At 35.5% G+C, this 23,745-nt stretch overlaps 6 protein-coding genes across 6 annotated transcripts; 2 read left to right on the forward strand and 4 right to left on the reverse strand.

Annotated features, from left to right (window-relative positions):
- Nucleotides 1–678: 678 nt before the first annotated feature.
- unc-45 (unc-45 myosin chaperone) lies at nt 679–5,480 on the reverse strand. Its single transcript, XM_081976017.1, has 3 exons — nt 4,945–5,480; nt 4,107–4,883; nt 679–2,507 (listed from the first exon to the last, which is right to left on the reverse strand). The coding sequence occupies exons 1-3, from the start codon at nt 5,220–5,222 to the stop codon at nt 761–763; spliced, it is 2,802 nt and encodes a 933-aa protein (XP_081832143.1). The 5' UTR covers nt 5,223–5,480; the 3' UTR covers nt 679–760.
- A 48-nt stretch (nt 5,481–5,528) lies between these two features.
- On the forward strand, nt 5,529–7,099 carry Ufd1 (ubiquitin fusion-degradation 1-like). Its single transcript, XM_081976042.1, has 7 exons — nt 5,529–5,686; nt 5,791–5,911; nt 6,018–6,172; nt 6,228–6,399; nt 6,449–6,580; nt 6,633–6,773; nt 6,824–7,099. Exons 1-7 carry the CDS (start codon nt 5,561–5,563, stop codon nt 6,991–6,993), a joined length of 1,017 nt encoding a protein of 338 aa, XP_081832168.1. The 5' UTR covers nt 5,529–5,560; the 3' UTR covers nt 6,994–7,099.
- A 243-nt stretch (nt 7,100–7,342) lies between these two features.
- Nucleotides 7,343–11,362, forward strand: LOC145726796 (protein arginine methyltransferase NDUFAF7 homolog, mitochondrial). The gene is made up of 6 exons (XM_081976039.1): nt 7,343–7,742; nt 7,801–7,941; nt 10,288–10,604; nt 10,664–10,855; nt 10,906–10,996; nt 11,052–11,362. The coding sequence occupies exons 1-6, from the start codon at nt 7,458–7,460 to the stop codon at nt 11,307–11,309; spliced, it is 1,284 nt and encodes a 427-aa protein (XP_081832165.1). The 5' UTR covers nt 7,343–7,457; the 3' UTR covers nt 11,310–11,362.
- Nucleotides 11,363–11,500: 138 nt separating this feature from the next.
- Nucleotides 11,501–20,276, reverse strand: eIF3c (eukaryotic translation initiation factor 3 subunit c). Its single transcript, XM_081976018.1, has 12 exons — nt 20,118–20,276; nt 17,283–17,390; nt 17,096–17,228; nt 16,875–17,043; nt 16,637–16,755; nt 16,233–16,585; nt 15,934–16,179; nt 15,104–15,827; nt 12,161–12,542; nt 11,939–12,107; nt 11,716–11,883; nt 11,501–11,666 (listed from the first exon to the last, which is right to left on the reverse strand). Exons 2-12 carry the CDS (start codon nt 17,373–17,375, stop codon nt 11,571–11,573), a joined length of 2,652 nt encoding a protein of 883 aa, XP_081832144.1. The 5' UTR covers nt 17,376–17,390; nt 20,118–20,276; the 3' UTR covers nt 11,501–11,570.
- Nucleotides 20,277–20,485: 209 nt separating this feature from the next.
- Nucleotides 20,486–21,849, reverse strand: wbl (endoplasmic reticulum protein 29-like protein wbl). The gene is made up of 3 exons (XM_081976055.1): nt 21,414–21,849; nt 21,101–21,362; nt 20,486–21,039 (listed from the first exon to the last, which is right to left on the reverse strand). Exons 1-3 carry the CDS (start codon nt 21,698–21,700, stop codon nt 20,845–20,847), a joined length of 744 nt encoding a protein of 247 aa, XP_081832181.1. The 5' UTR covers nt 21,701–21,849; the 3' UTR covers nt 20,486–20,844.
- A 553-nt stretch (nt 21,850–22,402) lies between these two features.
- Nucleotides 22,403–23,723, reverse strand: LOC145726809 (ran-specific GTPase-activating protein-like). The gene is made up of 4 exons (XM_081976061.1): nt 23,541–23,723; nt 23,284–23,478; nt 22,994–23,228; nt 22,403–22,934 (listed from the first exon to the last, which is right to left on the reverse strand). The coding sequence occupies exons 1-4, from the start codon at nt 23,553–23,555 to the stop codon at nt 22,693–22,695; spliced, it is 687 nt and encodes a 228-aa protein (XP_081832187.1). The 5' UTR covers nt 23,556–23,723; the 3' UTR covers nt 22,403–22,692.
- Between the last annotated feature and the right edge of the window lie 22 nt (nt 23,724–23,745).

Consider the following 23,745-nt stretch of genomic DNA (forward strand, 5'->3'; position numbering starts at 1 on the left):
TTTTCATTTAATATTTTCAATAATATTCTTTATGTAATGTGGACCGTTTTGATTGGGCAACTTGACTAAGCATTTAGCATTTTCTTATACTTTTATTATTTTAAGTAAATGATTCAAGGAGTCTTCACCATTTGTTCAGGGCATAAATCACTAAATTAGTAGAATTGGCATCATTGTAACACGTTTTTTTAAAATTGTCACTTTAAAGCTGTCACCAGGACCAGTTATAAGTGAACGGTTTTGAAACTCACCACGTGTTCAGTTCCTATAGTTTATGTGAGTGACCACGTGACAGGGACAAACGAACTTCAATTGTTAACTCTTTCAATTCAAGTCGTCTATTCATTTTCTTTGTTGACAAACAACAGGTAAAAAGGTTCATTTGGTGTTTTTTTCTTAATTTTCATTTTTTTGTTCACGTAATTTTTATTTCGTTCAGTTTCTGTGTCCATTTAATTACTGAAACAAATATGTCGCGACGAACCATCCGTAATTCAAGGAGAGATGTTGCTGGAAATGCCTTAAATGATTTTAGAGAGGTAAGTTAAAACTAAAAAAAGTAAATACACGTTTTTTTGTTTGACTTTATTACTTGCAAAATGCAGTCTTACAATTTAAGGAATTGAGTTAGTTAAAAAAGGATTGTTGTAAACCTACATAAATAGACAATATAAAAACTTAACAATATAAGTTCTGTTTACTTAAAATCTACATTTAAAACTACACTTTTATCTTACTGAATATTAAGTACTTTTGAAAATTATTTTGATGAACTGCCAGCTTCTTCCTCAGGTTTCTTGATAATCCCATATGATTCACATGTTTTCAGGGCGTCATCTATCACTTCATTGATTTTCTTTCTACTGTGGTCTTCATCAGGCAGCAGTCTCAAAGCCATTAATATTTCCAACACATTACTCTCCATCAATTTATCAGCCACTTCTTTCCCAGCAGTGATAATATTGGCAACAATGCACACTCCTCTATACTGAATACTGACAAGTTTGCTAGCCAAAAGGCACTGAATGGCTTCTACCCAATTCTTGGAGTCAAAGATTTTCTTGCAGCAGGCTTCACTGTAACCAGTTAGAACTGCTAACATTCCACTAGCTGCCATAACAGTGTCTTGATCTTCATCCAGACAACAGGAGACCACATATTTTACTCTGTCATTGTCCCCTTCAAAGAAGCGCTTGACCACATCTTCACTTTGTACTAAATTGCACATGCACTGAGTAGCCGCCCTTGAAATGTACTCATGGTCTTCATACATGTAGTGTTCAATCTTGAAAAAGCCACCTTCTTTCACAATCCTTTGTCTGGCTGCTTCACTAATTTGGGCAATGTTACACAAAGCCATTAGGGCTTCAAAGTTTTCCAATCCAGTACAATCTTGATGAAGAAGGGAAAGTAATGGTCGGATACATTCCAATGAACGTTGACCTGGGAATGCTACTTCAGGATTCATTGTAATACCAATCCTGGCTAATGCTTGAGCTGCTTGACGTTTACCCTTTTCTGTCCCCTCTAAGGCTAGTTTGATCAGTACTTTAACTCCTCCTTGTTGCACTATCACGCCTCTTAGTTCGTGTTCAGATGCTAAGGCGTTAAACACCCTAGAAATAAGTTCTCTAGAGTTGTGACTTTCTGTTTTAGCCAAAGATACAAGAGCCGTGGTCACGCCTTCATGTCCCAAAGCCAAAATGCGTTTAGTTACAAAGTCTGGGTCATCCAACTCATGTTCTTCAGGAATGTGCTGTTTGGCAAACTTAGCCAATTCAATCATCTCAGGAATAACCTCTTGTTTGTCATAGGCATTGCATAAGTTGACTAGCGTGGTTACCACACCAAAAACTACACTCTGATCTCCACTTTTGGCTAACTCAATTAGTGCTCTCAAAGCTGCTTTGTCTTCCACTAATTTATCTTTAACTTCCGCATCAAGAGTAAGGTAAGAGAGTCCTTCAGCTGCCCATTTCCTGATGTCAGTGTCTTTTCCTGGATGTAATAAGAACCTTCTACATGCCTCAGCCAGTTTCAGGGTTGAGCCTTCAGCAAAAGGTTTCACTGTAGCATCACTTCCTCCTGAACTGCCCAATTTACATAAACCCACCAAGGCTCTTATTCTAATATGATCATTCTTGGACTTGTACAATTTCTTGAGAATATCTGCACCCTGAGTCACAATACTTCTAGCCTTGTCAGCTTTACTGGCTGCCGCTATAAGACACTCACAAGCCACTTTTTGTTGTAATTCGTCGTCTTCGGTATTTGCCATAACCAGTATCATCTCCAGAATGCCTTCCTTTCCAATAATGGTATTGCCAATGTCTAGAGGTCCTCTTAAAAGTTCCGTGATCGCCACAGTTACGCGCACTTTGCTTTCTATGTCAGGTGTGAGAAGTTTCTCTTTGATGAACTCTTGAACTTTGTTTAGGAAGTTCTCCTTGTTTTTGTCGTAGTACATGTTTTCGTATATCCGAGATAGGCACACTGCGGCAATGGTTCTATAAACAAATAAATTACAGTCAGAAAAGTTAAAAAACTACTCACAAAATAATAGTAATAATAACAGTCTTTATTTCGAATTGTGATTAGGATAGAGTACAATGTACATTATCAACTAATACAAAGAAAATCATGGTAAACTATGAACTATGTAGTACTTAAAGATACTTATATACATTTTCTGCGATTTTTCCCTAAATACAGATTTCAGAGAATAAGCAATATTTATTTAACAAAATAATCCTCTATAGTGTAGGGTTCTAATTCAATTAGTAAATTTTTTACTTCTTTTTTGAAACTTTTGTCCGTCAATGTTTTCAGCCTGTCTGGTAGGTTGTTAAATAGGCGAATACACATATATTTTGCATTCTTCTCAGTGAGTGTTAATCTATGTTTTGGAGAGGTTACATCTTTTTGTCTTGTGTTGTATGTATGATTGACTTTGATGTTAAATAGGTTTTGGTTCTTTTTAAGAAAGATGAGACACTCATATACCAGGTGTCCAAGAGCACCCTGGACATAGGAGATTAACATGGGAAAACGGTTTTGATTTTTTTGCGCCTGTACGGCTGATTTGATTGAAAAATCGTATTAATTAAAGTTGTAGTACCTATCACGGACTAGTTTTCTGTATTTTTTTCGGATCTCTAACTTGAGCCCTTTCGTCGTAAAACACGAACAGAAATGCGAAAATTTAAACTTTTTACCTGCACTGTATAAGCGGTTGCCGAGCAACCGTACCCGCAACAATGACCTGTTTACCCGTTGCCTGACAACCGCCTATACAGTGCAGGCCAAAAGTTTAAATTTTCTCATTTTTGTTCGTGTTTTACGACGAAAGGGCTCAAGTTAGAGATCCGAAAAAAATACAGAAAACTAGTCCGTGATAGGTACTACAACTTTCATTAATACGATTTTTCAATCAAATCAACCGTACAGGCGCAAAAAAATCAAAACCGTTTTCCCATGTTAATCTCCTATGTCCATGGTGCTCTTGGACACCTGGTATATAAATTGCATAAACTGTCATTATTTTATGTTTTTTAAAGATGGATCTACATGAATCTTTGTATGTCATTTTGAACATTAATCTAATTGCCCTTTTTTGAATTACAAATACATTCTGTATTGAAGTATTTCTACCCCAAAACATAATTGCATACTTCATAATCGATTCAAAGTTGGCAAAGTACAATATTTTAAGGGCCGCCAGGTTCAGATACCCGGAGACAATTCGAATTCCATAGCAAATTGAGTTTAACCTGCCTAGCAGAACATTTATGTGATCAGACCAATCTAGAAATTCATCAATCTGCACTCCCAAAAATGTTGTGTTCTTGGCTAGTAATTGGCTCCTGTCAGTGAGAAGGTGTATTTCATTAGGTTTCTCAAATGTACCTTGTTTTGTTGAAAAAATAATCACACTTGTTTTTTCCATATTTAAAGCTAATTTATTTTTTTTAAACTAAACAAAATAAAAATATAGAAAAAACGTAATTTGACAGTTACATCATTGTGTGAGCCAACAAAACTGTTTTAAGCCACAATTCTTAACTCAATAAGACACACATGAACTAAATTAATTATGCATAACTCACCTGGTTGATGGAGTAATATTCATGGCACTCTCATAGTGATACTCTTGTAATTCACTGGCACAGTCTAGCAGCTTCTTCACTCCTCCTTTCTCCACCAGCTGTTCAGCCCAACTCAAAGCAGTATAATGTATATTCTTAGTTAAAAGTTCAATAATAGCGTCCCTGGCTAGCCCACTGATTGCCTGATTGTTAATTGCCATTGTAAGGCAAGTCAGAAGGGTGTCAATGGTGGTCTTGTTTCTATCAATCATTTCTTGTTTTGGTTTAGTATCAGACTTAAACTCCATACCAGAAAGTGAATTTAATATGCACTGCAAACAATACTGGGCGGCATTGACTATGTCTTCCTTATCTGAATCTAGAATTTCTAAGAACCATGGCACTCCAACATCTTTAAGCACAGCTTTAGTTTTCTCTTCAGAATGCTTGCAAAGTTCCCCAATAATACGTATTCCCGTAATGTACAGTGTCTGGTTCTTCTCCAACTTAAGCAGGTTTTTGATTTTCTGTACAATGGGGCTTTTTATCATCTGTTCACTGCCTGCATGTTCTTTTGCAAGCACCAGTAAGTTGTTCATAGCTGTTTCTCTCTTTTCTTTTTCATAACTGGGGTCAAACACAATTTTCAGCATACTTTCTAGTTTAGTATTAGTCTGAGCATTGATTCTGGCCCTCTCTTCAACTGTTCTATGCAGACGGTGTAAATATGGCTGGATAGCTTTGTTTGTGGGGTCATCTTTGAAGATCTGAGTTGCATCCCGGTAGGCTTCCTCAAATCTAATTAATAAAGCATTTACTTACTACCAGCCTGAATAATTTAAAATTAGGGTCAACTTACCTTTGAAGTGATTCCAATGCTTGACAGCGTCTGAATAGTGCTTTAGGGTCATTGGGGCAAATTTCTAAGCTTCGGTCGCAGTCCTCTAAGGCTTGTTGATATTTTTCGAGCTTTAAGTAAGCCGCCGCCCTGTTTTTGTAGTAAACAGCTAATTCCTTTGGCTCACCCTTCACACTGTTGATAGCCTTGGTGTAGTGTTTGGTTGCTTCGTCCCATTTTTCGTTTTTGAAAGCTTCGTTACCTTGTTCTTTTAGTTTTTCACACTCGATAAGTTCCATTTTACAATATTCTATCACTTTCTCACTATAAAATCCCTTGATATCACTTTTTTAGGTTAGATCACTTTTTCACTTGTATTACTTTACAAATTTTGGCACACGATTTCGTCTGTAGGTATTTATAAGGACTCCCCTAGGAATTTTCATGAGTTTTCTCGAAACAAGTCTAATAATAAACCGTTTAATTTTAGAGAAAAAACTCTGGAAATTCTTTTTATTTTCTATTTTGGTCTGACGTTTATTTGACGATTTCTTGCAATAACGTAAACAACTCTGAAGTTGTTTCCTCTTCTTTTATTTTTAAATCGGGAATTTTTGAGGTTAGTTGTCAAAATCATATGTTATTGAAGTTTGATTTATTGTTTTTGTTGAAGTGTTATTTATTGCTAGTTCATCTTCACAATTACACTTTGTTTACAAACTTGACTAGTCAGTTTGGCCGTATATTAAACAGGGGCAAAATGGTAAGTACCTGTTCTTTTGTTATGACTCCCTAAAAACAATAATGGGGATCAATGACATATCAAAAAGTGACAACAAAATTCTCAGTTTTCCTACTAATTTGCAGTTTCAATTTGGATTTAATATGTTCCCGGACATCCCGAGGCCTTTTATCGTCAACTACCAGTGTTATTCAGTGGCCATGCTTCCTGGCAATGAACGGCAAGATGTGGAAAGAGGAGGCAAAAGTAAGTAATTGTGAAATTAGTAAACCCAGTTTTCAAGAAAGACAGAGAGGGATAGGACATTCTTATAAGTTATAATTTATCAATTTAATAAATACACTTTTTACAGTTATAATGCCTCCAAGTGCCTTAGAGCAACTAACAAGATTAAACATTAACTATCCAATGTTGTTTAAATTGATTAACAAAAAATCTAGAAGGGAAACACATTGTGGTGTATTGGAATTTGTTGCTGATGAAGGCAAAGTGTATTTGCCACTTTGGGTGAGTTTTTACTGTAAAAGATGTTTTTCATGTCATGCTTTGGATTTTTTTTTAGATGATGCATAACATGGCCTTGCAAGAAGGTGACTTAGTGCAAATGGAAAGTGTTTCCTTGCCTGTAGGTACATTCTCAAGATTTCAGCCTTTGTCTTCTGATTTCCTGGACATTACCAATCCAACTGCAGTGCTAGAAAACTGCTTAAGGTCATTTGCCTGTTTAACTAAAGGTAACAATAAAAAGCTTACCCTAACTCAGACTTTACACACCATTTACAGGAGACATAATTGCTATTCAATACAACCAAAAGATATATGAGCTGATGGTGTTAGAAACCAAACCAGCGGATGCAATCAGCATTATAGAGTGTGACATGAATGTTGAATTTGCTGCTCCTGTTGGTTATAAGGGTAAGTTGTCACTGTGGTAATTGTCACCAAGTTTATTTAACTATTACTACAGAACCTGAGCCTGTTAAGAAACAGGAAGAGGAAATGGCAGTAGATCCTGCTGAGTTTATGCCTGAACCATTGGGTTTTGTCGCTTTTAAGGGCGCCGGAAATAGGTTGGATGGGAAAAAGCGCAAAGACACTGGAGCAGCTGGTAAAAGCTAGTTTTATTCCAGAATTTCAGTTACTAACATAACATTGTAGATCAATCCACTTCTAAACCAGTTTATGTTCGCGGGATTCCAGATTATGACTACCAAATTGGGACTCTTAAGTTTATCAGAAAAACGTTCAAGCCTAAAACTGATGACGCTCCTGAAGATGAGTTTATGCCTTTCAGCGGGACTGGGTTTAGCCTGATTGGCCAGAGTTAAGCGTCTTGGCATTTAATGTGATTTTTTTTTGTTAAGAAGTTTTATGATAATTTATTATGTATATAAACCAATAAACTCCCATATAAAAGTTTGGCTACAAACATTTTATGGATCATTTTCAATTTGTCAAAAAGAAACATCCTGTTTACTATGAAACAAGTTAGAATATTCCGGAATTATCTCATTGCCAAAAAAACAATTGAAGTTAGTTTTTGAACAACAATCAGCAATTTATTAAAAGTTGGTAGGACTTCTAGAAGTTGAGAGTTTGCCAACCTGACACTTTACACGAAATCTATCATCGTGACTGACTGTAGTCACTCCCACTTAAAAGTCGAAAATTGAGGTTAGGTTTCTGCCTCCCCTGATTTGTTTGTTTATTTGAAACATCTCTTTTTTTGACATTTAATAATGTCTTTATTTTTCAGTTAATTAAATTAAAATTCTCCTAAATTCTATTGAATATGTCCCGCCTGGTGACTAAATATAAACAGGCAGGAAAATTTGCTATTATAACCCCTTTATCCAGTCACATAGCCACCAGGACCTACTACACTGTTAAACGTAAAGCGGAAAAGGATGAGAGCTTTCTATCCAAACATTTGTACAACAAAATTAAAGCTAAAGGCCCTATTACCGTGTCTGATTATATGAAAGAAGTTTTACAGAATCCTACGAGGGGCTACTACATGTCCAAAGATATGTTTGGGGAATCTGGGGATTTTATTACTTCTCCAGAAATTTCACAGGTAAGCTTAGTTTTTACTTTGCTGAATGCCAGAGTGGTTTAGTTTAACAATTGTTTAGATCTTTGGAGAAATGATTGCTGTGTGGTTCTTAAATGAATGGCACAAGATTGGGTCTCCCAAACCCTTGCAGATAGTGGAACTGGGCCCTGGTCGTGGTACTTTAAGTTCAGACATTTTAAAAGTGTTTAGTCACTTTAAGGTAAGGCAGTGAACTTATTACAACTCTTTATTTAATATTGATTTTAAATTGTTATAAGTGAAAAATGAAATAATTGTATTGCACCCAATTTGTGTGAAGGGTGGGGCAACACTTTCTACCAGGGATGCCCCCTAATTCAAAATTATGTTTGTAGGAAGTACCTACAGACTGATAAGAATTTGAAATTTAGGTATAAATAGAGACAGGCTTCATTCATAATTGAATGGCTAACTTGCAATTTTTTGCCTGCACCTTCAGTGGCAGTTCATGGACTTTATTGAGACTTTGTTAACAAGCAGAAAAAGTTTTAACAAAAAATATTATAATTATCACAAATTATTATTATAATATTATAATCACCCCCCTACATTGGTAATATAATTATTTTTTTGTTCTTGAAGGTGAGTAATCCTAACAAGGTTTGCAAAATAACCCAGTTTGTGAGTGTAAATAAGCAAAAGGTACAATCCAAAAAAACACATAAATTCCCTTTTCCCATCCTGACTACCTTACAGTGAACAAGTGACCAACTTTGGGGAATGGGGTGACCAACACAAAAAAGTTAAAGAAAAATTACAGCCTTGCTACAATATGCCGACCTTCCCCTACACTTAGGGTTGCCCCTCAGGGGCCCCCTAAAATTCTTTGTAGTGTACTGTCAAATTTAAATAATATAACTAATTAATTACTAAAAAATAAATAAATAAATATTCAGGACGTCACTGGGACATAAAAAAAACAGCACTCAGATATATTCAGTTACCTAATTTTGTTATTTTGGGAAACTTTTACTTTGGGATATTTTGAAAAACCACTGGGTAGCCATTTTAGCTGTTTTTAGCAAAGTCGGTAATTTCAATCGGTAAACTGCAGATACATTTTATTTTTTGTTCCACTGTGAGCAGTTTAGAGAATTAAGGCATTAGGTAAGCATTTTTGGTTTACCGGATAAACCTCACTATAGGAAATAAGTCTAGGACCACTATTAATATTAAGTAAACTGCTCGCCACGTCAACCGGGTGATGTTTTTGGGTCATTTTACTACGCCATTCTGAAACGAATCAACAGATTTTAAAGCAGTTTGGACCGTCATTGAGCTTAGTTTATTGGCTCTTTACTGATGTAAAAAACTTTTGCTTTAATACACTCTAACTGCCTTATACAGGGTGTGAAAGAAGTGCGCGCAAAAAAGTGAAATTTTCAAGTAGTCCCTAGGGGTAGTTTTTGGGGGTTTCCCAATTAACGTCCCATGTCTCAAGAAATATTGATTTATCCCAAAAAAAAACGACATTACAGTGCTCAAGCTCGAATTAAGTTATGGCAGCAGCTTTTTATGTATCATTTTAGTTGGGTGTAGATTCAATATTATCTTTTACATAATTTTTGAAGCAACCCCATGACCAATAAGACCATACAGGGTGGCTAAAGACAATCAAAGTGGGACAAAAACAAATTACAGCCACTTTACTAATCAATAATTTTAACTTTTTTCTTACATAGGAACTTGTTGCCTAGGGTATTTTTCTAGGGTTTCTTAATTAACGTCATGTGTCCGAAGAAATATCGATTTTTTTGGAAAATTGATAAAACACTGTTCAATCTTGAATTAAGCCATTTTAGCAGGTTTGTATCTATCATTCAAATGCCGTTGTATGTTCAACATTATCTTACAGAATCCGAGTACTTTTCAGGACAAGCCCCATATTTGGTAAGACCTTACAGGGTGTCCAGCGACAGTGTGAAATTTGAAATTGTTTGCACAAATTGTTCTTCCACTTTAACTGTCTCTAAACACCCTGTGTGGTTCTATCGGTTAAAAGACTTGACTTAAAATTTTGCAACACATAATATAGGACCTACACGTGACTTAAAATGACAGTTCAAAGCTACTATCTGCCTTAATTCGAAATTGAGCACTGCTATGTCGCATTTTTTGGAAAAATCGCTATTTCTTGAGTCACAGGATGCTAATTGGGAAACGGCCAAAAATGTCTCGAGATATTGATCTAAACAACACTTCCTTAAGTTAAAACAAACCCAAAACAAATTATTGATCAATTGGGGACTACTTGAAAATTTCACTTTTTTGCACGCGCTTCTTTTCCACCGTGTATAGTACAGTGGCGGTGCATTTGAGTCAGAGTTTTTTCCATCAACCAAAATCCCATAAATTAAGCTCAATGATCAAAAACTGTGGTTTCGTTTAGAAATGGCAAGGTTTTAAAAATGACCCAAAACAATCCCCCCCCAGTCCCGGTTGAGGTGGCGCACAGTTTATAATAATTGTGTTTTAAGATTAAATAACCTACATTCTACGATACTAAATAAATCATTCAACATTTTAGGCGTTACATAATGCAAGTGTTCATTTAGTCGAAATCAGTCCGGTATTAAGCGAAATCCAAAGCCGCAACTTGTGTCTGCAAAGCAATCTCACCAAAAACCCCAAATCGTTATACTACAGGGAAGGAATCACTCATCAAGGTGTTCCAGTGTTTTGGTACCAGCAACTTAGAGATGTGCCTGAAGGTTTTACGATTTTGCTGGCGCATGAGTTTTTTGACGCATTGCCCATTCATAAATTTCACAAAACTTATGCTGGATACAAAGAGGTGTTAATTGATTTGGAGAGTGTGAAACCAAGTGAAGAGATTCGGTTCAGGTAAAAGTGCGTGGTTTAAAATGGTGATTCAGTTTTTATTTTGCGTTTGATTTGAGAAGATACGTATTGGCTAGACAAGATACTCCCATGTTAAAAATTCTGCTTAAACCTACGGAAACCAGAGAACATGTAGAGATTTCGCCCGATGCCATGCTGATTTATGAGCAAATTTGTAAGCGAATTGTTGAAAACGGGGGCATAGCTTTGATATGTGATTATGGGCATAATGGAAGTGGAACCGACACTTTTAGGTATAGTCACATTATAAAATTTACAGGCTAAACAAAACTCTTCAATACAGGGCTTTTAAGAAACACAAGCAAGTCGATCCACTCATCCTCCCGGGGACTGCAGATTTAACTGCTGACGTAGATTTCAGCGTTATCAAAGAGGTTAGAGTTTCCTACTACAGCTTAACTTTCAGGCTGTTAAAATGAAGAATTACAGGTGGCCGAAAAAAACGGGGAAGTAATTTATTTAGGGCCGGTGAAACAGCGTTCGTTTTTACACCGGATTGGAATCGAATATAGGGTGAACGCGTTAGCAGAAAACATGAAAGACAAGAAACAGATTGAAAACTTAAAGCAGTGCTACAACTTTTTAACGGACGACGCAAAAATGGGAGAAAGGTTTAAATTCTGCAGTCTGCTGCCCTCTACCCTATCTAAGATACTCGAGAAATATCCTGTGGTTGGGTTTTCGTGAGTATGACTGAGTAAACAAAATGAGTCTGTGATATAAATAAATTATTTTGTTCATGAGTTTTTTTAATTGATATGTCTACAGTAAATTGTGGTATTTGTTCTGTCTTATACAGGTCTGGCCAATTAACTCTTGATTAAGAATTACTCCAATCCAAGTGATAATCACAGAAAACGTTTAAATTAAATCACCAATTAATTAGGATTTCCAGTATATTAAAGGAAAACTTTAAATTTACGGATACAAAAGAGAACTTGAACATGATTAATAGTTATCTTTATTTCTGTGTTCACGACGTTGCCTATCCCAGTTCTGGTTGTTTCCACCTCTGTAGTTTTGCCGATCGCCTCGGAAATTGCCCTAAAAACCCCAATTAAACATATACCTTCCCTTAAAATTATACACTTACTTGATTGGCCCCTCGTAAGAAGAAGTTGCCTTGTTTAGTTTCCAAAATCCTTTCATTTGAATCGACAAAATTGTTAATCTTGTCCGCTAATTGCAAAGCTAAGGATTGTAGCCTGGATGGTTCGCTGCGGTGCATTACTACAGTTTGAGTGGGATCGTCCAGAGAAGCCTACAAATACATTATAATTGAATGGGATTAGTGGGTATCAAACATCGCAAATTACCATCAGTTCCTCATTGATTATCATTTTAGAAATAATGGAATGAACCGTAGGTTTTTGTAGTTCAAACATATCAGCGAGAGTTGCCATTGAAATTGAGTCATACACATGAGAATAAGTAAACAAGTATGTCCTCAAAGATTCTTCTTTAATCAGTTTAGTCAGCATTGATCTAAAACGTTGCATTCTAAAATTTTGTTTATTTAAATAAGTGAACAACCTTACCGAACAGCATCAGCTTGATAAAACAGGTCCCACACTTTAGCGTTCATTTTCTCGTTAATAATAAAGTTGTTACAGGCGGACCAATTGCCGTTTCGCATTGCTTTGGCTGCGGCCACCACGTGTTCCCTCATACTTTCAGGAGGACCTACCAAACTTTGCCTCTCTGACGAACGCAACTGTTGGTAGAAAGTTTTGGAAATCATTCGTCTACGCGCATCAAACTCGTGGGCTGCCATGTACGGTATTTCAATAAGCATGGCGGACACCAAGTAGACGCATTCCAAAAGCTCCAGATTGATGTGCATGTGGAATGGCATTTGGCGTTGTTTTTCAATTTTTTCCTGTTCCTTCGAACGTTCGTGTTGTCTTTGAGGCAACAATCCTGAAAAGAGGAAATGGTAAATTGTTTAAATAACGCATACGTTGAGCTTTTCGTCTGTACAGAAAATCAAACTGAATAAGAATGATTACTCGATTTAACTTTGACAACTTGGTTTACTTCCTACTAAACATTTTAAATAATTTAATTTACTTAAAAACAAAATTACTACTACTACTGACTAACAGCCTTACTATTGTGACCATTGTACACTTTTCAATATTGCAAATCAATCAAAATCTGAGCTCGAATGGTATTTGATAAGACAAATCCATGAATATAATCAACAATATAATAAGACTGCGACTTCCTTGTACTGGCAGAAATAAATTTTTCTGGTTCTTTTGATTTTCTGCAGTAGAACTCTATCCGAAGCGAGCCATAACCAAAACAATACGAACAAACATCAAAATTGACAGTGCCAGCAAAAACCTCAAGGTGAGACATTGCAACAATAGAAGTGTAGTGAAAATCCGTGGAAACCATGAAATCAACAGCAAAATTTATCCGATTTTTTTATCCGCTAGCAAACTCTCTTCCTTCCTTATTAGCCGATAGCAAACCGTGTTTTGATGACGTATATATGGCATTTTTTGTACATGAGTGGAATTGTCGGGGGCAATACCACAAGAGCTCAGATTTAGCCGGATAATTTTTGTGCTTGTCTTAGAACACTTTCTTTTTGGTGTAACTGCACGAGTCCTGTTGTAACTAAATCACGAGAGCGTAGCTCGAGTGATTTTGCCAAACAGGTCGAGTTTTGTACCATAAAGAAAGTATGAGAAGACTAGCGGAAAAATTATCCTGTTAAAAATCTGAGCTCGAATGGTATTTGATAAGACAATTCCATGAATACAATCAATAATATAATAAGACTGCGACTGCCTTGTACTGGCAGAAATACATTTTTCTGGTTCTTTTGATTTTCTGCAGTAGAACTCTAACGGAAGCGAGCCATAAGCAAAACAATACGAACAAACATCAAAATTGACAGTGCCAGCAAAAATCTCAAGATGAGACATTGCAACAATAGAAGTATAGTGAAAATCCGTGGAAACCATGAAATCAACAGCAAAATTTATCCGATTTTTTTATCCGCTAGCAAACTCTCTTCCTTCCTTATTAGCCGATAGCAAACCGTGTTTTGATGACGTATATATGGCATTTTTTGTTCATGAGTGGAATTGTCGCTGCCATTCTGGTGAAAATGCACTGCTCCTTTGGGACATTTAACCAACCCATGAGGGAAATATTCGGGGCGAATATGCTTTGGATGTGGTTGATGGAACATTTCCACATTTAAGAATACAAAGAGAAGAAATTGCAATTGGGTGTATGACACAGACTCTCTTTAAGTATTTAAAATAAGTCACATCTGTAATCCTTGATCATTTAAGTTATGGGGTATAGTTCCCATAAAGTTGAAGTGAGAGAGAGAATGACAGGGATGGCGCATGACGTTGATGTCATGTGGACTTGCCTGGGGCGTGTTGCCTATTGACCAATAAAGTGTGTTTCGTTCCGGGAGTTGTCGTTGGACTTGTCAGTAAGGCTTTGACAGCTCCGTGCCTTATACACTCGATTGAAGATGAACAGAAGCACAAAATACAGTAAAACAAGGATTTATGGAAAACGGTGAATTTTTTGGGATAATAAGAGCAATTCACTGCACACATGTAGCTACTTATACAAGCTCCTCCTATAAAGAATAATAGAAAAATATACTCAGTACAAATACCGGCAAACCACTAAAGTTTTAATTTTAAATTAAAATTTGGATGATAATAAAAGAAACAATGATAAAAGGTTAGGAGTAAAAAGTGAAGATAGGCACATCCCAATATTAACAATGCCTTAACAATTTGTGATTTTGTTAATTTGAATTAACATACAGGTCACAATGGTAAGATTTTGTAAAGATATTGTCCAACCTGTCTTTGAATGTATTGTTAAATAAAGAGATTGTTACGTTAACAAGGTGTCACAATAGCAAGTTTCTGAAAATGCCTATTGATGCTAATTTTGACAGATGACGCTCGAAACGGGACGTTGTCTGCCATTTTTCTTTTTAGAGATGACATTTACTACTGTGGCTATCACCACAGACCACAAATTAAGAGTTTTTTGCTGATTTTACCTCTAAAAACTTAATTGAAAAGTACCGATTTAGGCGTTTTGACGGTCTTAGTGCAAATGTAAAGAGTTTGGATCCCCAAGAAGGCCATAATAGAGTTGGCTATGCATCAGCATTGCAAACTTTTTTCCAGTAAGTTTGGCTTTTATTTAATGTCACATTTTAAATGTATGCATACAGTAAAATGTTTGCAATTTAGTAAATCATATAATTTTTGAATTACTGCGCTTGGTCTTAGCCTGTCTTTGTCAAACTCTCTCTGAGAATCTAATGAAACGTTGCCAAGTTGATGGATAAATCTCAAACCATTAAAAATAACATTTTATAATGCTAATCAATTTGTTCTTAAGAATGGAGCCATCATCTAAGCTTACAAAACGAGAACTAATAAGTCATATGACTTATTAGAGATTTTAGTGTATGTACTTACCTTGTGCCAATAATTCTTTTGGTTTTCCGGTCATCATCAAATCCACCAAACAATTATGAGCGTCCTTGATATTAGCATGTCTGAAAGCGCACAAACCCAAGTGTGCCATGGTACGATTGTACAGAATCTGGGTACTCGGATCCGAATGTTGGATGGTCTCTTGTAAATGTGACATTAGAACCAAATCTCTAGCTTGGAACCAATTGTCGTGCAACGCGTGATGGTAAATGTGCGACAAAATAGCCCTGGTCCTCAATCGATCCGTGTTGTCCTTGGCGTAGATAAACTTGCACAACTTATCCATTTCCTGCACGGAAGTGTACACATCCTTAGGTAGTTCGCCAGCTTTTTGTTGCAAAACGCGCGGATCAAACTTGTAGTAAACGTGTTCGATTTTGCGCAGATAGATTCTGCACAGTTCTGATGGGACGTTGGTGCGTTCCAAGTACAACATGGTTTTGTCGATAATGACAGATACGCGAGACTCGTCTTTGAGTCGTTCCACGTACTCGTTAGAGTGAGGGTCGCACTCTTTCAACAACTTGGTGAACTCGTCGTCTAAACGCTCCACTGACGTTAGAATGCACCCTCTGATTTTAAACGGTGCTTCCTCCAAACTTTCATTCTCTTCGGTAACCGATTCGGCTACCACTAATTGAGGATTTGCCAGCAGAATATCCAACATTTCGTGCATGCGTTCTAGTAGTTTAGTCCAATGTTCAGGCTGCAAATATTATCAGTGCAAAATGAAAACCTTGGTTTTTTGGTATGTAATTAAAGTTGCAATGCATAATTGTGAAACGTTGGCAACATAATAAAATAACACTCACCTTCATAGCATCAGACACTTTAGGATTGTAATCAAAAATGGCTGAAATAATGGCCAACTTGATTTTTACAAAAATAGCAGGTCCTAACTTGTGTTGATCAGAAATGGCCTGCAACTCATGCAACAGTTCAATCTGTTCCCTGCGATCGGTACGTTTTTTTCCTCTAGCGGCCATAATCTCGCTCAATTTTTTAATCACCAAGTTTAAGTCGATTTCCGCGTCCTTGGCAAACATTTTAGGCTTCTCCTGCATGAACCCCCTAATTAAACAAGGCTGCCACAACAAATTTGCCAACTTACGCTCGGCAAGGCTATTCCGTATTTCACTTTCTCCCATCCTTCTCCATCGGCTTCTTCCTCTTCTTCAGCCTGCTTCCTCAGTTTCTTTGTATCTTTCTCTCTACGGTCTTTGCGCTTTTCTTCCTTATGCCTTTCTTTCTCATCGTCGCCGTCCTTTTTCTTCAAAAACTTCTCCCGCATGCTGGTGTATTTGCCTTCGTCGTCGGATGAGTCAGAGCTACTCTCCGTATCGGAAGGCCACTCGTCCGATTCAGAATCATCATCATCTTGTTTAGCTCGTGGTACAGCTGCAGGAGTTTTAACAAACTGCACTTTTTGTGGTGGTTCCTCATCTGAGTCTTCTTTAGGCTCATCTAAGACAACATTCAATTAGTTATAATACTAGTAGGTTTTTAAAGTAATACTTTTCTCTTCCTCTTCATCATCATCGGGTTGGTCAGGGTTCTCCCTGAACTTGGCTATGTCGTCTTCAAAGTCCTTAAGGTACTTACGCAGTTTCTGTCTCATAGACGCCAACGACTTGCTAAAGATAGAAAAAAACTCTGTATTTACAATTGTTACCATAATTGCAGGCAAATGAACTTGTTTTAAAATTATTCAAAAAAAATTTGTCTTTGCTCAGTATTTGGTATTTTCAATCACCTGTTGTTTTTATTCATGTTTTTCCTAAACTCCCGATCCTCCCAAGTTTCATTAATAAAATCCTCCATCTCAACCAAGCATCTAATAAAAAATCTTGGTGTGAGACCATTCTCTTCCTTTGCTATAACAGGAAGGGCCTTCACATATGCCTTTTGCAAATCCTCAAAACCTATAGCAAGTAGTAATAATAAGTAGGCAAAAATAAAAAGTACGCTACGCACTATTAAGCATGCTGGACATATCCTTGATTTTTTTGAAGTTTCTGATCTGTTTAATAATACTGGTCAGTTCTTCATAACGTTTTTCTTTTGCTGAACGGACTACCCTCTTGACTTCTTCTTCATCGTCGGAGAACTGAAATTGTTATTTTGTTTATGCTGTGTTAATTTATTTACGGGAAACAGTTACCGTAAAGATAGTCGGGCCCGCTGGGCGCTGGACTGGCTCCTCACTAGAGGAACTGTCCGAGTCAGAATCTGACCCAGCAAAAAATCTACTCATGGTTAATTAAATAATCTGAAAAAAGAAAGATGATTCAGACATTTCTTTGTACTAATTGGTAGGTCTACTTAAATGTTAAATACTTTAAAATCCCATTATATGGACTATTGGATATAATAGACTTAAATGCTGAATTTTTAGGCTGAAATATTGGCACTATAATGTAAAATTGTTTGTTTATAGCTTGGAGAGGAAATAGGAAATAGTTAATTGAATTATGATTCAGAGAAATATAAAATTGCTATAAATAATCCCTGTGTAAGAAACCAATTAGAGTTCAGTTTCCAGATTAACTCAAGTGGGAATACTACTACCAAACCTAGCTTTCTTAACAACCTGTTGTATAGGTGGTACATGCACCTGACACTCTATTTAAGAAATATTGTCAAAAAATTAATAAGTCAAAGGAATGAACATATCAACCCGAAAGGAGGAAATAATATGCTGAACCAATTGAGGAGCAATCAAACAAAAGTTAGTGAATCCATTTGAGCTATAGTTGGATTTTTACCTTTTGAGAATGACGTCATCTTTTTCCATCTTTGTTTCTCGCATATCAAACATATGAAATAAACAATTTTAGCAAAAAAGGCACGTTGTTAATTTTGTCGTCCTGTCACATTAAAAACGTTGACATTTACTGTCACTTTGATTTAAACGAATATCAAAGGTATAAAAATGCTGCGCTACAATGAGAAGAAAGAAAATTCTAAATGTGCTGTTTTTTTTCGAGTACAAAAAGAAACAGTTTCCAGATGTCAACTGAAACTCTCATGATCACTCATTTTTCAAAGCATTTGTAGGTTAAAATTTGTGATCTAATTCCAGACTTGCGTGTTTTTTCACCTGCTTGACGTCATTCTCAAAGGGTAAAAATTTGACTATAATTGCAAGTTAGAGACAATGATGTAATTGATGACAACATATACCACTGAAGGCAAGTTTACTCATTTTTAGTTTTTATAGAGAATAATGTCAAGTAAGGAATCATATAAATGTTGCCACTGATACATAATGGCTGAAACTGACATCCTTTAATTAACTTCTGGTTGTCAGAATATTTTAGCTCTAAATAGATGATTCCAACACTTGATAACAATCCATGCACCCAATACCTGTCTCCTAATAATATGAACATAATTGGCGGCATTTGTTTTGACCCTTCATGGAGTGAACACAGCAAATTTGAGGCCTCAATGAGGCAATTTAACAAAACTATAATTGAGCCAACTATCAAGTTACATCATTGTGACGTCAAATTCGCTCTGCTGGCTCCAGAGAGTCAAAATGAATGCCTCCATGATTGGAGGCATAAATGTGTCAGCTGCACATACCATTAAAAACTTTTCACTGAAAAGTGCTACATTGCACCCTGTTGTTAATTTTGAAATTAAAAAAAATGAATAAATAGACAAATATTGTATACCTAATAGTTTGATTGGCAGAGTTGACTGTTGGGTGGGAAAGATGTGATGAATTAATGACTACTCAGATGACTATAATAAATACAAAAATATATTAATTTATTCACAGATATTAAGACTTCCTTAATGTCATTTAAGATCTCAAGTTAAATATTAAACTAATCCACATTTCAAAGTAAAATGATTTAACCACAAATCACACAGTATGAGGAACACTTCTACATTAACCTTACATTTCAACAGGGTTGTGTTGTTTTAAAACAACTGTTTTAACACAGTTGTTTAAAACACGTTTAAAACACTGCAAATAAAACAGGTGGTGTTTAAATCAGTGTTTTAAAACTTATGTTTAAAACACTGTTTTTTTTTCAACTAATTAAAAGCTGATTATTATGTGCCTATATTTAATTTATTTAGTGTTTTCAATTCTTTGAGCCTGTGGTCTGCTGTATTGTAATTTTTAAATTAGAGTTTTTCTTGGTTTTTTTTAAATTTTTTTCAGTATGAAAGAACCAAAACTAAAAAAAAAATCAATTTGAAACATACATTTTAATGCTACTTTTTTAAAAGGAATATTTATGCACTAGGCAGCTACCAGCTCTACAAAACTTTATTGAAAATATAGTTTACATAGGAACAGAGGTATAACACCTGTAAAGTGTAAACTGTAAAAAAATCTGAACTTAACATGTCACATGGGTAATAAGTTATAAAAGTTAAAAGTCAAGACCTGAAAAAAAAACATAAAAGCTAATCTTCAGCATTACTAGTAGTATACTATACTAGTAAGGTAGTGCCCACGTTCCCAAGCTAAAAGCTATGAAAACTTTTACGTACATTATTATTTTAATTAAAATTCTTCTTTCTCTTTATTAATTTAAATTAAATACATTATTATTTATTATTTTACGAAACATGGTCAAGGTTGCCTGTATACTGTATTAGATAGCAAGATAAATATTGTTTTAAAACACTTTTTTGATTTTAAAACAATGTTTTATTTCACACGCAAGAAAAGACTGTTTTAAAACAAAAAACATGTTTTTTTGGTTAAAAAACAAGTTTTTTGTTTTTTTTAGAAAAAAACAATTTTTACCCAACCCTGCATTTCAATACTCAGAAGAACATAACATCTCTACTTATCCTGGTTTGAATTTTACAAAGTTCCTGTAACCAAACAGCGATAAACAAACCTTTCACTTAATCGAATACATAAAAACAGAAAACAGCCTAAAAGCCTTCAGCATGTGGCTGGAAACTATCCTACTTATCTGGTGCAATATTGTTATTAAGACAAGCTGTAATTGCATCCACTTACCTCTCAAAAATAATTCACAACGGGCCTCTTCGTTAAGCGGCTCAAAAAACAACGGTCAAATCTATTTAAAAGGGCAAAAATCAAAATTAAAACCCCGGAAACTTTGGGACAAAACTTTGTGGATTTTGGTAAACCCTTTAAGGTTAAGTTTTCTGGTTTGACAAGTGACAGTGACAGGTTGAGTGATGTCTGCATAAGAAACTAGCGGCAAACACAGGAAGCATTGAACTATTTTATGCACGTGATCTGATGCCGTATTTAAAAATATATCATCACGTGACGTACAAAACACTTTTTTTGAAGGTGAAGACAAATTTGAAATTATAAAATTTGATTTACAATAATATGGAATAACAAAAATAGGTAAGTGTATTTAAATCAACAATTATATTTTTTTACTGACTATTAATACCAAGTCTACATTTTATCAAAAAAAAACTGGTATAGATATGAACAAAATATTTCATACTTCTAAGTACAAATTCAGTCCTAAGTAAAACTTTCTTACACTAGAAATATCACAAACAACCATAGGAATGTACAAAAAAAAGACACAACCAAAATACAGTTACAAACACACTAAATGCAAATACTGAAACTACTTATCAACTGGAAAATTTCCACCAACAGAAAATTGGCGCTCTCTTAAATGAGAGAAATAAACTGCAGCTAAAACAAAGTTGACCATTATGGCAACAAATATGATGCCCTTCAAATATGGATTATATCAAAGTTCCGTTTTCACTGGAATAAATGAAGTTAGGATGTTGGACCTCAATTGCATGCTTTCCTTTTTGTCTGCTTTAACTTTGCCTTCTCTAAGGATTTTGTTAAGCCTTGCCCTTTCACTCTCAATGAAGTCCTCCTTTTCTAGTGCTTTTTTCATATATTTAATGTAAGTTTTTGCAGCTTTTTTCTCTTCCTAAAAAAATAATTTTATTAAGTTTCTTTGTCCATTAATGCAATATTTCTGACACTTTTACCTCACTCTCAAGAGATTCAAGTCCTTCTTCAGCTTTCTTGAGAATCTCTTCTTTGTTAGGAGCAACCACAAATTCAGCAGCAATTTTATCAAAATTTTCAAGACATCCTACTAAACCAAGGTACAAGTTGCTGTGCTCCTTAATAAACTTTTTGATTTCATTTACATTCCAAACTTCATTAGCCTTCTTAGTGAAAGGTTCATCCTCGCCCTTAACAAACAGCTTCAAAGCAGGCCATTCCTTCTTTGACATCACACCAAATCTGCATAATTTAAATTAAAATAATATTTTGAAAACTTGACAATATACTGACCTTTCTGCCAACTTCTGATTGTCATGGTCTCCAAAGTCTTTAATACCAACAGTTGCTATAAGGATATCTTTGGAGTCTTTTAGTTCTTCAGCCACTTGCCTGAAAGCGTCGTGCATTTCACCAAACGGGTACACGGCATCAAACTTGACTAGGGCTACATCAAATTGTTCAATGACTTTATCAAAATTGTACTCATCCAGGATAACAGCCCCCTTAACGTTGGCCTCTGAGGGCTGCAGTAATCCAAGAATCACTAGGAACAGAGCGGGAAGAGCTTTGTGGAACATCTTTTGGCACTGGGTCACACACCCTTCTTTACTATACGACACTTTGTATTCGAGTAGTGAAGAGCGCTAATTACCGGCTTAATTTATTGACAAAAAGGGTTGTTTTGCAATTAATCCACGTCAGATGTCAAACCCACACGGCTGTTTGTCATTGGTCCAGTGAAGTAGCAGTCTGCCGTTGCCCTTAGCAACCAGATAGTGTTGTTATGATAATGTAGTGCGGTGGTGCCGATGTGATTCTTAATTCGTAAATCGTGAGTAAAAATATGATTGAAAGAACAGGGTAAACTAGAAATTGTTTGTGCAAGCTGTTATGACGTTTTAAATCTTCAGACCAGTAAATATCAGTTGACTAAATTCGAGTAGTGGAACTGAATTGGCAACGAGGCTAAAATTTAATTGGTTAGCAGGTTAAATTTGATAAGAAAATACTGCAGGTAAATAATAAAAGAGCTCTCCTATGTTCTAGAAGTTTTTGATAAGGCTATCTTGAAGTGAATTATTTACTATTCTCAAAAAAGGAATTTAAAAAAGCACTCACTAGATGAAAGTTTAAATTGCTTTTTGTATACAATGCCTTTTATGATTCATTATGTGTTGTAAATTATTAAATTTTTAGTAAGTAATTTGTGGAAACTTTTCTGTAAATATGAAATATAATTTCGATCATCCCAACATAAGTGTCACATAAAACAAGAAGTGTTGTTACTTGATAAATTTAATTTTATTTAAAAATCTTTTAGGAACAGTAAAAAACTAAGTTTGATACAAAAATATATGTTACTGCAAATTAACACTAATAAATATCATCATTACCAAGCATTCAATAATCATTCAACATCCCAGTTTAGAACAGGGTAAGACAAATAGTTAAGCATACACATCCTCTTCCTCAATTTTGATATAAAAAAACAAAATTCATATCATAACCAGAAAACATTAAAGAGAACAAGGGTAGTTTCAAGACTTTAAAAATATGTTAAATGTAAAGTTTACTTCTCCAGTTTTTCTTCTGGTTTTTCAGTTTCTTCTTCAGTTTTCACTTTTAAAGTGCTAAGCTGTTCTGAGATTTCATTAGCTGCATTTTCATCTTCTTCCCCACTCTCTTCAGCTTCATTCAAGACCTGTTCAAGCTCTTTCCTGATTTGTTCATCAACCTTACCATTATACAAATCACATTCAACCAGCAATTTTTTCTTAGCTTCCTCAAATTTTGTTTTAAAAAGTCGCGCATCTAAGTAAAAGAAAAAACATTTAGTGCTATTGTAGATAGGAAGGCAATATAAAACTCACTCTCTTCAGTGGCAAACTTAACAGCCAAACATTCAGATTTGCTTTGTTCATCTGCAAAGTCTGCCATCACAGTATAGATGAATGCTTTTTCATTGGTTGTACTTGCTTTCAGCTCCATCCATGGAGTGATAAAATGGTTGGCACACACTTTCAGTGTTTTGTCCCTTCTCATTACAATCCTGAATGAGCCATTCTCCTTGTGTCTGAGTACTTTGAGTTCACCAGTGCCACGCTCCTTTAAGAAATACAAAGAGTTAGTGACTAAGCTACAACTGTATTGAAAAGACAACCTTCCATTCTGGAGGATCATTTTTGCCATCAAATCTGTACAGCTTAGCTCGGGTCTTTAAAAATTCCTCCTCATTCTCTTCATTAGTTGAAATCTGCACCTCAGGCAATGATATGATGGGAGGAAAATGAATGTCATGTTCAGTGTCTGAAGATTCCGAAGTTCGTTGAATCCTTTCAGGTGTTTGAGGTATTTTCTGGATGTAAACAAAAGGTTTGCACATGTTGGTTGTAGGTCATGTTTACATTGGATACTTACGACTTCCTCACTCATTGTGGTCGATAATTCTGGTAATTGTTAATTTGTCACGGTTTTTGGGCAGTTTAAATTAGGGAAAAATTACAAATTTTGAATTTGATTTTGTCAGATAAAAAATAATCTGAAAATTTGTAGTAGGACCGGTTGTTGCGTTGAACGTTAAAGTTTTCGGAAGGTGGGGAGTTGGGGTGGCGACTTTTCCCGT

Source organism: Ips typographus, linkage group LG3 (assembly GCF_016097725.1).
Source record: "Ips typographus isolate SLU linkage group LG3, UJ_Ityp_2.0, whole genome shotgun sequence".
Taxonomy (NCBI): Eukaryota; Metazoa; Arthropoda; class Insecta; order Coleoptera; family Curculionidae; genus Ips; species Ips typographus.

What these genes read in the sequence shown, in the direction of transcription:
- unc-45 (XM_081976017.1), bottom strand. Translation starts at nt 5,222, where the DNA reads ATGGAACTTATCGAGTGTGAAAAACTAAAAGAACAAGGTAACGAAGCT. An exon ending in GCATTGGAATCACTTCAAAG is followed by an intron (nt 4,884 to 4,944) that starts GTAAGTTGACCC and finishes TTTATTAATTAG; the next exon opens with ATTTGAGGAAGCCTACCGGG. An exon ending in AATATTACTCCATCAACCAG is followed by an intron (nt 2,508 to 4,106) that starts GTGAGTTATGCA and finishes ATTTGTTTATAG; the next exon opens with AACCATTGCCGCAGTGTGCC.
- Ufd1 (XM_081976042.1), top strand. Translation starts at nt 5,561, where the DNA reads ATGTTATTGAAGTTTGATTTATTGTTTTTGTTGAAGTGTTATTTATTG. An exon ending in ATTTGCCTGTTTAACTAAAG is followed by an intron (nt 6,400 to 6,448) that starts GTAACAATAAAA and finishes CACCATTTACAG; the next exon opens with GAGACATAATTGCTATTCAA. An exon ending in TGCTCCTGTTGGTTATAAGG is followed by an intron (nt 6,581 to 6,632) that starts GTAAGTTGTCAC and finishes CTATTACTACAG; the next exon opens with AACCTGAGCCTGTTAAGAAA.
- LOC145726796 (XM_081976039.1), top strand. Translation starts at nt 7,458, where the DNA reads ATGTCCCGCCTGGTGACTAAATATAAACAGGCAGGAAAATTTGCTATT. An exon ending in AGTGAAGAGATTCGGTTCAG is followed by an intron (nt 10,605 to 10,663) that starts GTAAAAGTGCGT and finishes TGATTTGAGAAG; the next exon opens with ATACGTATTGGCTAGACAAG. An exon ending in AGTGGAACCGACACTTTTAG is followed by an intron (nt 10,856 to 10,905) that starts GTATAGTCACAT and finishes TCTTCAATACAG; the next exon opens with GGCTTTTAAGAAACACAAGC.
- eIF3c (XM_081976018.1), bottom strand. Translation starts at nt 17,375, where the DNA reads ATGAGTAGATTTTTTGCTGGGTCAGATTCTGACTCGGACAGTTCCTCT. An exon ending in AACATGAATAAAAACAACAG is followed by an intron (nt 16,756 to 16,874) that starts GTGATTGAAAAT and finishes TTCTATCTTTAG; the next exon opens with CAAGTCGTTGGCGTCTATGA. An exon ending in TATCAAGCTGATGCTGTTCG is followed by an intron (nt 12,108 to 12,160) that starts GTAAGGTTGTTC and finishes GCAACGTTTTAG; the next exon opens with ATCAATGCTGACTAAACTGA.
- wbl (XM_081976055.1), bottom strand. Translation starts at nt 21,700, where the DNA reads ATGTTCCACAAAGCTCTTCCCGCTCTGTTCCTAGTGATTCTTGGATTA. An exon ending in AATCAGAAGTTGGCAGAAAG is followed by an intron (nt 21,363 to 21,413) that starts GTCAGTATATTG and finishes TAAATTATGCAG; the next exon opens with ATTTGGTGTGATGTCAAAGA. An exon ending in TTGAATCTCTTGAGAGTGAG is followed by an intron (nt 21,040 to 21,100) that starts GTAAAAGTGTCA and finishes TTATTTTTTTAG; the next exon opens with GAAGAGAAAAAAGCTGCAAA.
- LOC145726809 (XM_081976061.1), bottom strand. An exon ending in ATGATCCTCCAGAATGGAAG is followed by an intron (nt 23,229 to 23,283) that starts GTTGTCTTTTCA and finishes TATTTCTTAAAG; the next exon opens with GAGCGTGGCACTGGTGAACT. An exon ending in TAAGTTTGCCACTGAAGAGA is followed by an intron (nt 22,935 to 22,993) that starts GTGAGTTTTATA and finishes TCTTTTACTTAG; the next exon opens with ATGCGCGACTTTTTAAAACA.